We start from the raw sequence: 12381 nt of genomic DNA, 5'->3' as shown, positions 1-12381 counted from the left end.
GGTTAAGCATTCAGGCTTTCAAGAAGCAGTTCAGTTGAGATCCATTTGGATAAGGACACAGAGTCTTCCAGTCTGAGGAAGTGGGATCAGCTGAGAAATTAGCAAGGCGAGGTGGCTGTGACTTGTTCTGCTTCTCTGATCTTCCAGCATTCACTCCAATACCTGGCTGGGTTTGATTTTATTAACAAGACCTTCTAACAATTCATGCTACACCCTGTCATCCTTGGCTATATAGTAAGTTTGAGGCCAACCTGGGCTACATGAAATCCTATCTCCAATTAAAAAAAGAAAGAATGAATAGCAATACTAGCCCAGAATGTTCCATAAAAGAAGGGGAAGGAACACTTCAAGCTCTTTTTAATGAGCCAGGATTACCTTGATACCAAACTAGACGAAAATCCAACAAAATAGGATTATAGGCCAATTTCCTTGATGAACATAGAAGAAAAAATTCTTGAAAAGAAAAACTTGCAAACGGAATTCAAGAGCACATCCATAATACCATTAATATGATCAAGTTGGCTTCATTCCAGAGATACATTGATGGTTCAATGGGAGTAGCCAATGAACAAAATTGGACTACATAATGGACTCAACGACAGAAATCATATGATTATTTCAGTTGATGCAGAAAAGGCCTTTGGGAAAAATACAGCATTCCTTTAAGATAAAATCCCTGGAGAGACTTGGGATGGAAAACATGCCTCAACAAAATAAAAGCTAACACATAAAAAAAATCAATACCACCATGATGTTAAATGAAGAAAAACTCAAAGCATCCCCATAAAGATTGAGAAGACAAGGGTGTCCACTTTAAGCATTTCTATCCAATATAGTGCTTGAAGTTTTAGCTAAAGCAATAAGACAAGAGAGGAAAATCAAAGGGCTATGAATAGCAAAATAAGTCAACTTTTTCCTATTTATAGATGGTATGGTATTATACAAAAGAGATCCCCCAAATTCCATCAGAAAATTTTTATAATTTCAGAAAAAGAAATTACCTGTAGGCTGGCCATGGTGGCACACACCTTTATTCCCAGCATTCAAAAGGCAGAGGCAGGCTAATTTCTATGAATTCAAGGGTAACCAGATCTACATAGCCAGTTCCAAGACAACCGATGCTACATAGAAAGACCCTGTCTCAAAGAAGCAAACAAAAAATAGCTTTATTTGGCCCAGATCCTGTGGGTGGGGGATAGAGCCCTGGATCCTGGCCTGAAGTAGGAGTATGCAGCCATTTGGTGTTAGCTGATACCCTGGGACATGCCAGGCACCAGTCCACAGCAGTGTCCAGTGTCCAATCTCATGATCCTGGGGCCTCAGCCTCCAGGAGGTCCAGCAGAGTCTTAGCATCTAAGGCAAGTCTTGAGGATGTCTAAAAGAACAACACTCTGTAAGATGAAGGACAAACTCATGGGTGATTTCACCTGTATGCAAATGTCATCCATGCAAAGAACTACCTAGATAAGGACTCCAAATCCAGGCCCTGGAGGACCCCTAAGAGAGGACACATGCCACATGCTGCTGCTTTGTGTTCTTGAATCTCAAACTTTCTCACTTTGAGCATACCTCTTGGAGACTTTCATCTGCCCCCGTAAACGTCATGTGTGTTTCTTGGAGCCATTTTTATAGCCCATAGATTCGTAAGATGCAGCTTGATCTGCCAGAACAAGGCTTACCCACATTCCCGGCCAGCAGTGTCCTGCAGCACGAGTCAGTGTATAGTGACGTCAGGGAAATGGCTGAGTGCTTTGTGAAGGGCAGTATGTCTTTCAGAAGCTTCCCCTGAACAAAGGCAAACAACACATCTTCCATTATAATAAATTCTATAAAACCGCAATATTAAAGTTGAACTTCACTCTACCCGAGACATCTCAATTTTCAGCTCTACTACTTAACAGGATTTTCTATTCTGTACTGAAAATAACTTGATGCTATCCACGAGGACTTATTACTTTGAAATGAATAGTATGGACAACTCAAAGTATGGGTGACTATTCGCTGATGGTTAATTTCCTCTTTCTTTGGTGTTATCCATGGGTCTTTTCACACACTTGCTTGCATGAGATCTCAACTACATGGTCTCCCCTTACACAGGCATTCCCATCAGGGCCAAATGTAACTCCATGGTTACAAGGCATATTTCAACAGGCATACTTACGTGCCAGGAAAACGTATTTCTGATTATTAATAATGGATCGCAAGAGATTCAAACCCAGATAAACTGTTTTGGAGTGGTAGAAGCTAGCCCTTGGAAGGACTTCCATGTATATTTATCTCTCTGAAGACTGAGAATAGAATTTGAGTCAGCAGCTGTTTTCAAAGACTTTCCTTGGATATCATATGTCGTTTCTTATTCATCACAGATAAGGCATTTTATTCCAAGATCATCTTGGAGGCAGTTTGTGTTTTCAAGACGGGGGTTTCACTAGGAAGCCAGAAGCCGTGGGCAGACTGGGACTGAGCTGGCAGACAGCCTTGCTGCTCTGTGTTCTCAGATCTCAGTGTGGATCACACAACACTGTTGCTGTCTCCTGGGTTCTCCATAGGAGAAGCCTTATCACAACACTCACACATTCTTGTGTCTCTAAGAGTTTCAGGGTCACAATGGGTGGTCTACTCACAACTCTTTCATCCTCTTCTGTTCTCTTCTCCTACTTTGAATTTTTTTAAAAAATAAAATGATTAATGTGTGTGTGTGTGTGTGTGTGTTTTACATGTGTGTGTTGCATGTGTGTGTGTTGCATGTGTGTGTGTTGCTGTGTGTTGTGTTGCATGTGTATGTGTGTTGGAGTGCATGTGTGTGTGTTGTATGTGTGTGTGTTGGGGTATGTGTGTTGGGGTGCATGGTGTGTTGCATGTGTGTTGGGGTGCATGTGTGTGTGTTGGGGTGCATGTGTGTGTGTTGGGATACAGGTGTGGAAGTCAGAGGACAATTTATGGAGCTGGCTCTCTTCTTCCACCTACTCATGGGTTTCTTGGGATTGAACTCGGGTTTTGGGGCTTGTGTGCCCAAATGATTTTTACCCACTGGGCCATCTTGTGTTCCTTAATTTGTACTTTTAATTTGGGATGCCCACCCTCCATCAAAAATCTCCTGGTAAATTAAAGCTGCTCTTTTTATGGTAAAAAAAAAAATTTAAGAACACTCAAAGTGATGCAATACCATCTTTCAATAATTTATATCATTAAAGTTTTATATTAGGGCTCTGCCAGTAAAGGAGCTTGCTGCCAAGCCTGGCAACCTAAATTTGATCCCTAGGACCTACACGGTAGCAAAGGTGACTCTCACAAGTTTTCTTCTGACTTTTTCATTACTGCTATGGCATGCTTGCACCTACATGCACACACAGACATACATAAACATACAGACACACAGATAAAGATAACGAAAGAGTATTTTATAAGCTATGTGTTAGCCTTCTTTGTTGCTGTGAAGAGACACCATGACTATGGCAACTCTTTTTTTTTTTTTTTTTTTTTTTCGATACAGGGTTTCTCTGTGTAGCTTTGTGCCTTTCCTGGAACTCGCTTTGTAGACCAGGCTGGCCTCGAACTCACAGAGATCCGCCTGCCTCTGCCTCCCGAGTGCTGGGATTAAAGGCGAGCGCCACCACCGCCCCATGTGTCAGCATTCTTACAGTCTGTTTTATGGCATGAAAATGTGAATGTGTAGGTGTGTGTGTGTGTGTGTGTGTGTGTGTGTGTGTGTGTGTGTGTGTGTGCAGGCCAGAGAACAACCTTGGGTGTCACTCCTCAGGAACACCATTTACCTTATTTTGGGACAAGATCTTCCCCTGGCTTGTAGCTTGCCAGCTAGACTAGGATGGCTGGCCAGCAAGCCCCAGGGATCTGCTGATCCTTCCTCACCAGCACTGGGTTTATAAGAGTGCTCTACCATGCTCAGATTTTTAATGTGGATTCTAGGCATTGAATTCGGGTCTTCAGTCCTTTATTGGCTAAGCCCCTTACATCCGTTTATAGAATGCATTACTGATGACATTCATTTAAATATCCAATAGAATATTATCATGAATTTACAGCTCAGCTTGAAAGATTTGAAACTTTTAACAGTTTTGATGAACTAATGCCTTGAGCAGTAAAACCAGCCTAGTGTATAGTTTGGCAGTAGTCAGTGAGTGAACTGAACGACCATCTGTTTGGCTAGAACAGTGGAATGTTTGAATTGGATGCCATGTGGAAGAAGGCTGCAAGGCACAACTATCCTCTTTATCATGCCATTCCTTTTGAGTACCAGCCAAGCCCAAACTTCATCACCTCCAACGTCCACAAGCGGAGATGTCCATCCTCGTGTGCAGTGACCAGGATAGGAGGCTGTGTTTCCATGGAGCTAGTGGGGGTGGGCTGTTTTCTGCTCACTGGCTGCTGCTCTCCCACCATGTCTGCTTGCTCACCTGGTGGAGAAACTCATAAGCTCTGCTGGCATTTGTAATCCTTGGGGTTTCAAATTTAATGGAACACCAGAGAAGAGATGGGTGGGAAGAGAAATACAGGACTTTTTCAATTTTTTTTCTTTAGAGAATTCACAGGGAACAAAATAGAAAGGCCTTTGTAGAATGGAATCCTGGATCACTGAAAAAATCTAAAAGGCTTATTTGGGCTCCTAATGTAAAAGCCTCTAGAAGATTCTGCATGTGGTGGCTTTAGCCTTATGAAAGTTTTAAAACATCTAGGATGTTTTATAAGTCTAGCATAAGTTTTAGCAAAATGCATTGGAGACTAAAAAGTTCAGTCATACTTTGGATTTTAAACATCTAGAATTAGCATAAAGAGTATCATTTGTTTTTGTTCATCTTGAGAATGTTTCTGGACACACTATCCTTTTAAAATTAGCATATATTAACTATCAATAGTAACAGGTTTTATTATGACAATTTCACTCATGTATAGCATATATATTAGTCATATTTACTATGTATTACTTTTCTCATCCCCTCTCACTCCCATTGAGCCCTTTAAAAGGCATCATTTTAATATTCTTCACATTAGTCCAACCTTAGGGGGTCACATATCAGATATCTTGCCTATTGGATATTTACATTATGATTCATAAGAGTAGCAAAATTACAGTTACAAAGTAGCAACAAAATAATTTTACAGTTGGGGGTCACCACACCATGAGGAACTGTATTAAGGGGTCACAGCATTATACTACCTAGACCCCCAAACACTTCAATACTCAGTTACGGAAAGAGCACATCAGGAATATCCTATCATACAAAGTTACTGTCGCAAAGGAGCTGGTCTGGCCTGTACCTCCATGGTAGAGTGCCTGCCCAGCATGTGTGAGGTCCCAGGCTTGGTCCCCAGTGTCATAAAGGCAAAAAAAAAAAAAAAAAAAAAAAAAAGCTGCTTGGTTCTAAAGAAGAGCGCTGATACTGACCTTTGACCTCCGTGTCATGTATACTTTGTTTACTTCCCTGAATGGAGAAGAGAGAGAGAAAACATTTCTATGACATTACAAGGGGATGAGACCTAGTAGATGGGCAGCTTCTGCAGAGCTGTGTTGACATGCCTAAGTACTCATGTCAATGTAGTGCAGACATTTTCATAGTCATAAATAGAAGAGCTAGAAAACAATGGCAGTTCTTGGTGGCTTGCACTAGTGACTGTGATTCCGCCCCCCCCCCCCATACATGCCCAACTCTTGGTGTGCATTGTCTCTAATTCTATGGACAGCCACACCAGGGGTCTTTATTTTCCCAATCTTACCCACAAGGAAACAGAACCTCGGCCTTAGTGACAAGGCTAGAAGTCGGACAGAGTACAGAGGGCTTGGACTGAGGCGTGGCTCTGCTGGCTTTTCTGTCCACCCGTGTTCTTTTCTTTCTACCGCACTAGTTCTTTCAAAATACCTCTTGTGTGAGTACCTCTCGACTTAGTAAAATCCTGATTAGAAAAGCACTCTGCAAAAATATGTACAATCAGAACTGAGAAGACAGCAGACCACTGCATTATATTATGGGCTGTGGTCTGATTACACCGTATGTGAAATATGATAACAGAAAAGAGAAGCTCAACATCACTGGGTTATCTTACAAGCATAAAAACAGTAGGTGTAACTTATTAATACACTTATTTATTAATGGTCATGTATTGGTTGGTCACACATGTGAAGACCTTGAAAATAAATGAAGAAAAACAATGTAAGTTGTTGATTTTGAGGGAAAACAAACAAGTCGCATGTACACATAGATGTACATACATCATAGATGTACACACAGGGGCTGAGAGCCACTGTTTCTGAGCCTCTGCTTGTAACAGGAAGATGCCATCTCTACCTTGCACTCACCTTGCTGCTCTGCGGACCCTTGCTTGAGTCACACTGGGTTGATGAGCAGATGGAATCCTGACTTGATCTCCTGTTCAGGGATGGAGGAGACACAGGCTGGAAGATTCAGACAGTCCACAGAACTCAGAGTGCTCTGTTCCAGTTTCAGGTGGTCATTTCCTTCTCATCCCTGAGAATATCCCACCCACTCATGAGGTGAGCTACACCTTACATCCAGTGCAATGAATGCTCACTAGTGTGGTGTTACAGAGAATGCTGGGGAGCCTCAGCATTGAAGGGGTATCACTGCTGCCTGGGTCTAGGAAACACAGGCCTGGCCTGGCTCATTGTTAACACTATATTGAACTATTGAGGTTCAGAAACTGAAATGCAGGGGTGGATGGCAGCCGCTGCACACACACCTGGCTAACTTCTTGCATGTTTTTGTTTGTTCGTTTGTTATTGTTGTTTCTTTTGGCCTGATCCTGTCTCTTCTATGCTTTGTGGCCATAGGCTGAAACGTAGCTTATGTAAAAAAAAAAAGACACTGATGATATTCTTCAAAGAGTTTTGATATAATTATAAGAAAATGTATAGGGAAGGTGCTAGGTTCTGACTCACCAAAGAGTGAAGCCTAACTATAGCACAGAAACATTTAATTTCCCTCTAGAGATTTGTTTAGCATTGTTGCTTAAAAGTACAGACTCCTAAAGCAAATATAAGTAGAAAATAGGAAAAAAATACTTATTAGAAATTTAACAAACAACCCTCTGCTCTTGAAGGAATGGATGGAGGTTGCCCAGTTACACTGTATAGTATATGAAATTTCCAATGCCTTTTCTAGCTGTTCCCTCCAAGACCTAAACTGGCTACACATTTTTGGTGACTGTGTTAGGTTTAGCTAAAAGTAAGAGCCAATGAGCATTTCCCATTTCCACTTCTGTGGTAAAGGCACATGTGAGGGTGACATGCTAAGGATCTACATGGTGAGGGGACATACTAAGGGTCTATACAGTGAGGGGACATGGTAAGGGTCTACACAGTGAGGGGACATGGTGAGGGTCTACACAGTGAGGGGACATGATAAGGGTCTACACAGTGAGGACACATGGTGAGGGTCTACACAGTGAGGGGACATGGTAAGGGTCTACACAGTGAGGGGACATGGTGAGGGTCTACACAGTGTGGGGACATGATAAGGGTCCACACAGTGAGGACACATGGTGAGGGTCTATACAGTGAGGGGACATGGTAAGGGTCTACACAATGAGGGGACATGGTAAGGGTCTACACAGTGAGGGGACATGGTAAGGGTCTACACAGTGTGGGGACATGATAAGGGTCCACACAGTGAGGACACATGGTGAGGGTCTATACAGTGAGGGGACATGGTAAGGGTCTACACAATGAGGGGACATGGTAAGGGTCTATACAGTGAGGGGACATGGTAAGGGTCTACACAGTGAGGACACATGGTGAGGGTCTTCACAGTGAGGGAAAATGGTAAGGGTCTACACAATGAGGGGACATGGTAAGGGTCTATACAGTGAGGGGACATGGTAAGGGTCTACACAGTGAGGGGACATGGTGAGGGTCTACACAGTGAGGACATATGGTGAGGGTCTACACAGTGAGGACACATGGTGAGGGTCTACACAGTGAGGACACATGGTGAGGGTCTACACAATGAGGGGACATGGTAAGGGTCCACACAATGAAAGGACATGGTAAGGGTCCACACCATGAAAGGACATGGTAAGGATCTACACAGTGTGGGGACATGGTAAAGGTCTACACAGTGTGGGAACATGGTAAGGGTCTACACAGTGTGGGGACATGGTAAGGGTCTACACAGTGAGGGGACATTGTAAGGGTCTACACAGTGTGGGGACATGGTAAGGGTCTACACAGTGTGGGGACATGGTAAGGGTCTACACAGTGTGGGGACATGGTAAGGGTCCACACAGTGTGGGGACATGGTAAGGGTCCACACAATGAAAGGACATGGTAAGGGTCCACACAATGAAAGGACATGGTAAGGGTCCACACAACGAAAGGACATGGTAAGGGTCCACACAATGAAAGGACATGGTAAGGGTCCACACAATGAAAGGACATGGTAAGGGTCCACACAATGAAAGGACATGGTAAGGGTCCACACAATGAAAGGACATGGTAAGTGTCCACACAATGAAAGGACATGGTAAGGGTCCACACAACGAAAGGACATGGTAAGGGTCCACACAACGAAAGGACATGGTAAGGGTCCACACAATGAAAGGACATGGTAAGGGTCCACACAATGAAAGGACATGGTAAGTGTCCACACAATGAAAGGACATGGTAAGGGTCCACACAACGAAAGGACATGGTAAGGGTCCACACAACGAAAGGACATGGTAAGGGTCCACACAATGAAAGGACATGGTAAGGGTCCACACAATGAAAGGACATGGTAAGGGTCCACACAATGAAAGGACATGGTAAGGGTCCACACAACGAAAGGACATGGTAAGGGTCCACACAACGAAAGGACATGGTAAGGGTCCACACAACGAAAGGACATGGTAAGGGTCCACACAATGAAAGGACATGGTAAGGGTCCACACAATGAAAGGACATGGTAAGGGTCCACACAATGAAAGGACATGGTAAGGGTCCACACAATGAAAGGACATGGTAAGGGTCTACCCCACCAATATGTCACAATACTGTGACAGTGAGGAACGTTGAAACAAAGGAGTCAGCTCAACACTCATTTTCCTTCAGTTGTCCTTTCTTGGATGCTGGCATGTGGGTAACTCAGATCACCTACCTGGGTTCCAGATAGCCCTACTGGACAAGAAGCTCTGAGTTACCTTACACAGTCAGGAGGTCGGAAAAGGAACATTATGTCATTAATCCGAAAGCGTTTGGGGTCCAAGTCAGGGTCCGTAGAGAAGCAGTCTTCAGGCCGGTATCTGAAAACAAGCATGTCCTTGCCTAGTAAATGGCATGAACTATGAAACTCACTTCACATTGCATAATTCCCATGCAGTTCTAGTTACTTAAAATGTTATCATTGCACATGAAGTGAAAGTCCAAATATGCCTTTGTTATCAAGGCTTTGTAGAACCACGTCATCATCAGATGATCTACAAGTATTTACTCCAGTTAACTGGACAGATTTCCTACTTATAGGTCAGAGTGTCTCATCCTGTAGAGGGACTATCTGGAAGTATCATACAGTTTAAATAGCAGAATTTTACTCTGAAAATATGGAAGGATAGATTTGAGTGAAATATGGTGCCTTACCCCAGGATCTTAAAACTGAGTGGACAAGAGCAGATAATCCAGAGATTACCCTGCTCCTGTTGCTCTAGTCTTCCATGGACCCAGATCCCATGGGACTTTGCAGGTAGTGTCTTGAGACCAGAACAGTAGTCTCTCAATACCTATACTACACTCTGTGCTATATCTCTTAACTATCACTTTGCATCCCTTAGGGCAAACTGACCTCTTAGAACATGCCCCTTTCCTTTAAGAGAAATGACACCTGCTAATTTGAGCTGATGAGTGATTGCTAGAATGTGGATCTGAAACATCTTCCAAGGACCTATATTTTAAAAGCTTGCTCCCCAGATCGGTGCCCTTGGGAGGTGTTGAGCTTTTAAGGGTGGGGTGTAGTGGGAGGTTTTTTAGTTCTTTGGAAAGCAGATCCTTGAGAGAGATCAGGCACCCTCTTCCTTTTTTTTTTTTTTGGTTTTTTCGAGACAGGGTTTCTCTGTGTAGCTTTGCGCCTTTCCTGGAGCTCACTTGGTAGCCCAGGCTGGCCTCGAACTCACAAAGATCCGCCTGGCTCTGCCTCCCGAGTGCTGGGATTAAAGGCGTGCGCCACCACGCCCGGCTCACCCTCTTCCTTTTTTAAAAAAAACTTTCTCACTATGAAAAGCTCTATCATTCATCACTACGCTGATGTGATGACTTCTCACAGGCCCAAAGCAACAGGGTCTGTAGATCACTTGAACCTCTGAAGTCATGAGCCCAAACAAACTTTTTTTCTTATTATCTTAGGGATTTGTCACAGCAGCAGGAAGGAGACTAACACAATGGTGCAGGAGTCTTGTACGGAGGGGACCAAGACCAAACAAGAAGCTTGTAAATTGGATGATGACTTTTTTAAGCTCAATGGTTTTAGATATATTTGATCATCAATCAGTTATGAAACAGATTATTAACTAGCAAGAAACATTATTAAGTTTGAACCCCCAAATCATGGTGTTCTCGAGAGAGAAGGGTTCTTTCTCTTTGGCTGGGGAAGGAGTCAGACAAAATGAGGTATATTAAGAAATGGCAGGTTGGAGAGATGGCTCAATGGTTGAGTACTGGTGGACCTGGGTTCAATTCCCAGCACGCACACACACACACACACACACACACACACACACACACACACACACACACACACACACACACACGGCAGCTCACAACTGTCTGTAACTCTAGTTCCAGGGGATCTGACACCCTCTTCTGGCCTCTCTATACACTAGACATGCAGGTGGTGCACAGATATACATGCAGACAAAACACCTATACATATAAAGTTAACTAATAAATAAAATAGTGGAAAGGACTTCCACCACAAATATAGGAATAATTTTTAGTTTTATAACTGATAAAGCTGGGAATATATTACCTTACACAGTTTTGGGATGTTGTGTCTTTCTTTTCCAAAAGACTCCAGTGATTCTAAATATGTGTGTATATAGATGTGTAGTGACCAAAGAACGACCTCTCTGTTGCTCCCCTGGTACAGGGCCTATTGTTTTTGAGGTAGGATCTCTTACTGACCTAGAACTTGTCCAGTAGGCTTGGCTGGCTGGTTGCTAGCAAGCTCCAGGGATCCACCTGTCACTACTTCTGCAGTGCTGAGGTTATAAATCTGTGTCACAACACCTGGCTTTTTATACTTAGTTTCAGGGATCAAACTGAGGGCCTTGTGTTTGCAGTAAAGTTCTTTTCCCACTGAATTATCTCCCAGGACCCTACTGTTTTAAAATAATCATCTGCCTTCGGAAAACAGACATGACGTATAATCCACCAGAGTTGCTTTCTTTTATTGAGTACTAGCTTTGCATGCATCCCTTGGCAAAATGCCTGGTTCTTAAGCAAGAGGGATTGCTACCTTGAAATTGGAAATAGCTCAGGACAGCTGCCCCCTCCTTTCATGGTGGCATCGCCACTGATCTTTTTCATCTATCTTCTTTTCCTTCTCAGCAGTGAGTCAGACAGAAACTGCCACCTTTGGTGTGAGAGCTGTTAATAAGACTGTGAGGAACTGTCCAGTGTGTGCAGACATAGGTATCAAATGACAAGCACACAGCACAGAAGAAAAGCCCAAGGGCAGGCACTGAGCGTTAGGGTGGAGCCAACTTTTGATGAAAAGGGGTGTGGTCCAGGTAGACCTCTGACCAGAGGTAGAGAGTTCTTATGTGCTGTCCTCTTTTTCCTTTTTTTCCATCCTGATCCCCTTTTCTCCAAGATAGACTTGATTTTATTTTGGCTTATTAGGATTGTTGTCCAGTTTGTATCTGCAATTAATTTTATAAGCCCCCTTGACAGAGGGTGTCCCTACAAGGTCCCAGTACATGCCTCCAAGAACACAAGTCAAGACAGTTTATTATTTAGAGTTCAGCCATACAGATAACACATTATGCTAGTTCCTTTAAACAAATGGCAAGAACACTTAGAGATGGTTAACTGTGGAGAGTAAACACTCCAGTCATGATTCAGAACATCTCAACAGAACTGGCTGAGATCCGGGATGCACCTGCGACATTGGTCCTTGCTAGAGTCATCATGTAATAAATTGGATACTATGATGTGAATGAGAAAGAAAAGGCTTCTAGAATGCCTATCATCATTTGTCTCTGGCAAGTGAGTAGATGTTGGTGGTAGTAGGAATAGAGAGGGAGGAGAAGTTTGATGGAGGGGCAGGTCAGGAATTATGCAGCTTGATGTGAATGGGTAGTGATCGGAAGGGAAATGCTAGGAGATGATTGGAAATGTGTACTTGAAAGCTTGTGGATATTAGTGTGTCAAGTTATTAC

At 43.1% G+C, this 12381-nt stretch overlaps 1 protein-coding gene across 2 annotated transcripts in view; it reads right to left on the bottom strand.

Moving 5' to 3' along the window:
- The window catches only part of Wdr64 (WD repeat domain 64), a 104447-nt gene that overhangs the window by 19408 nt on the left and 72658 nt on the right, over positions 1-12381 (bottom strand). For both annotated transcript variants that reach the window (XR_013043415.1, XM_042258656.2), the window contains exons 17-21: positions 9151-9252; positions 6314-6383; positions 5405-5441; positions 4279-4415; positions 1680-1785 (exon numbers count right to left, since the gene is read on the bottom strand). Coding sequence is in view for 1 of the 2 variants with exons in the window: in XM_042258656.2 (XP_042114590.2) it covers positions 1680-1785; positions 4279-4415; positions 5405-5441; positions 6314-6383; positions 9151-9252 (452 nt within the window). In the remaining variant the exon portion in view is untranslated. The remainder of the gene's footprint in view (positions 1-1679; positions 1786-4278; positions 4416-5404; positions 5442-6313; positions 6384-9150; positions 9253-12381) is intronic.

This window comes from Peromyscus maniculatus, chromosome 11 (assembly GCF_049852395.1).
Source record: "Peromyscus maniculatus bairdii isolate BWxNUB_F1_BW_parent chromosome 11, HU_Pman_BW_mat_3.1, whole genome shotgun sequence".
In the NCBI taxonomy this organism is placed as follows: domain Eukaryota; kingdom Metazoa; phylum Chordata; class Mammalia; order Rodentia; family Cricetidae; genus Peromyscus; species Peromyscus maniculatus.
The sequence above is the reverse complement of the archived record's forward strand: the minus strand, read 5'-3'. Positions and strand labels throughout refer to the sequence as shown.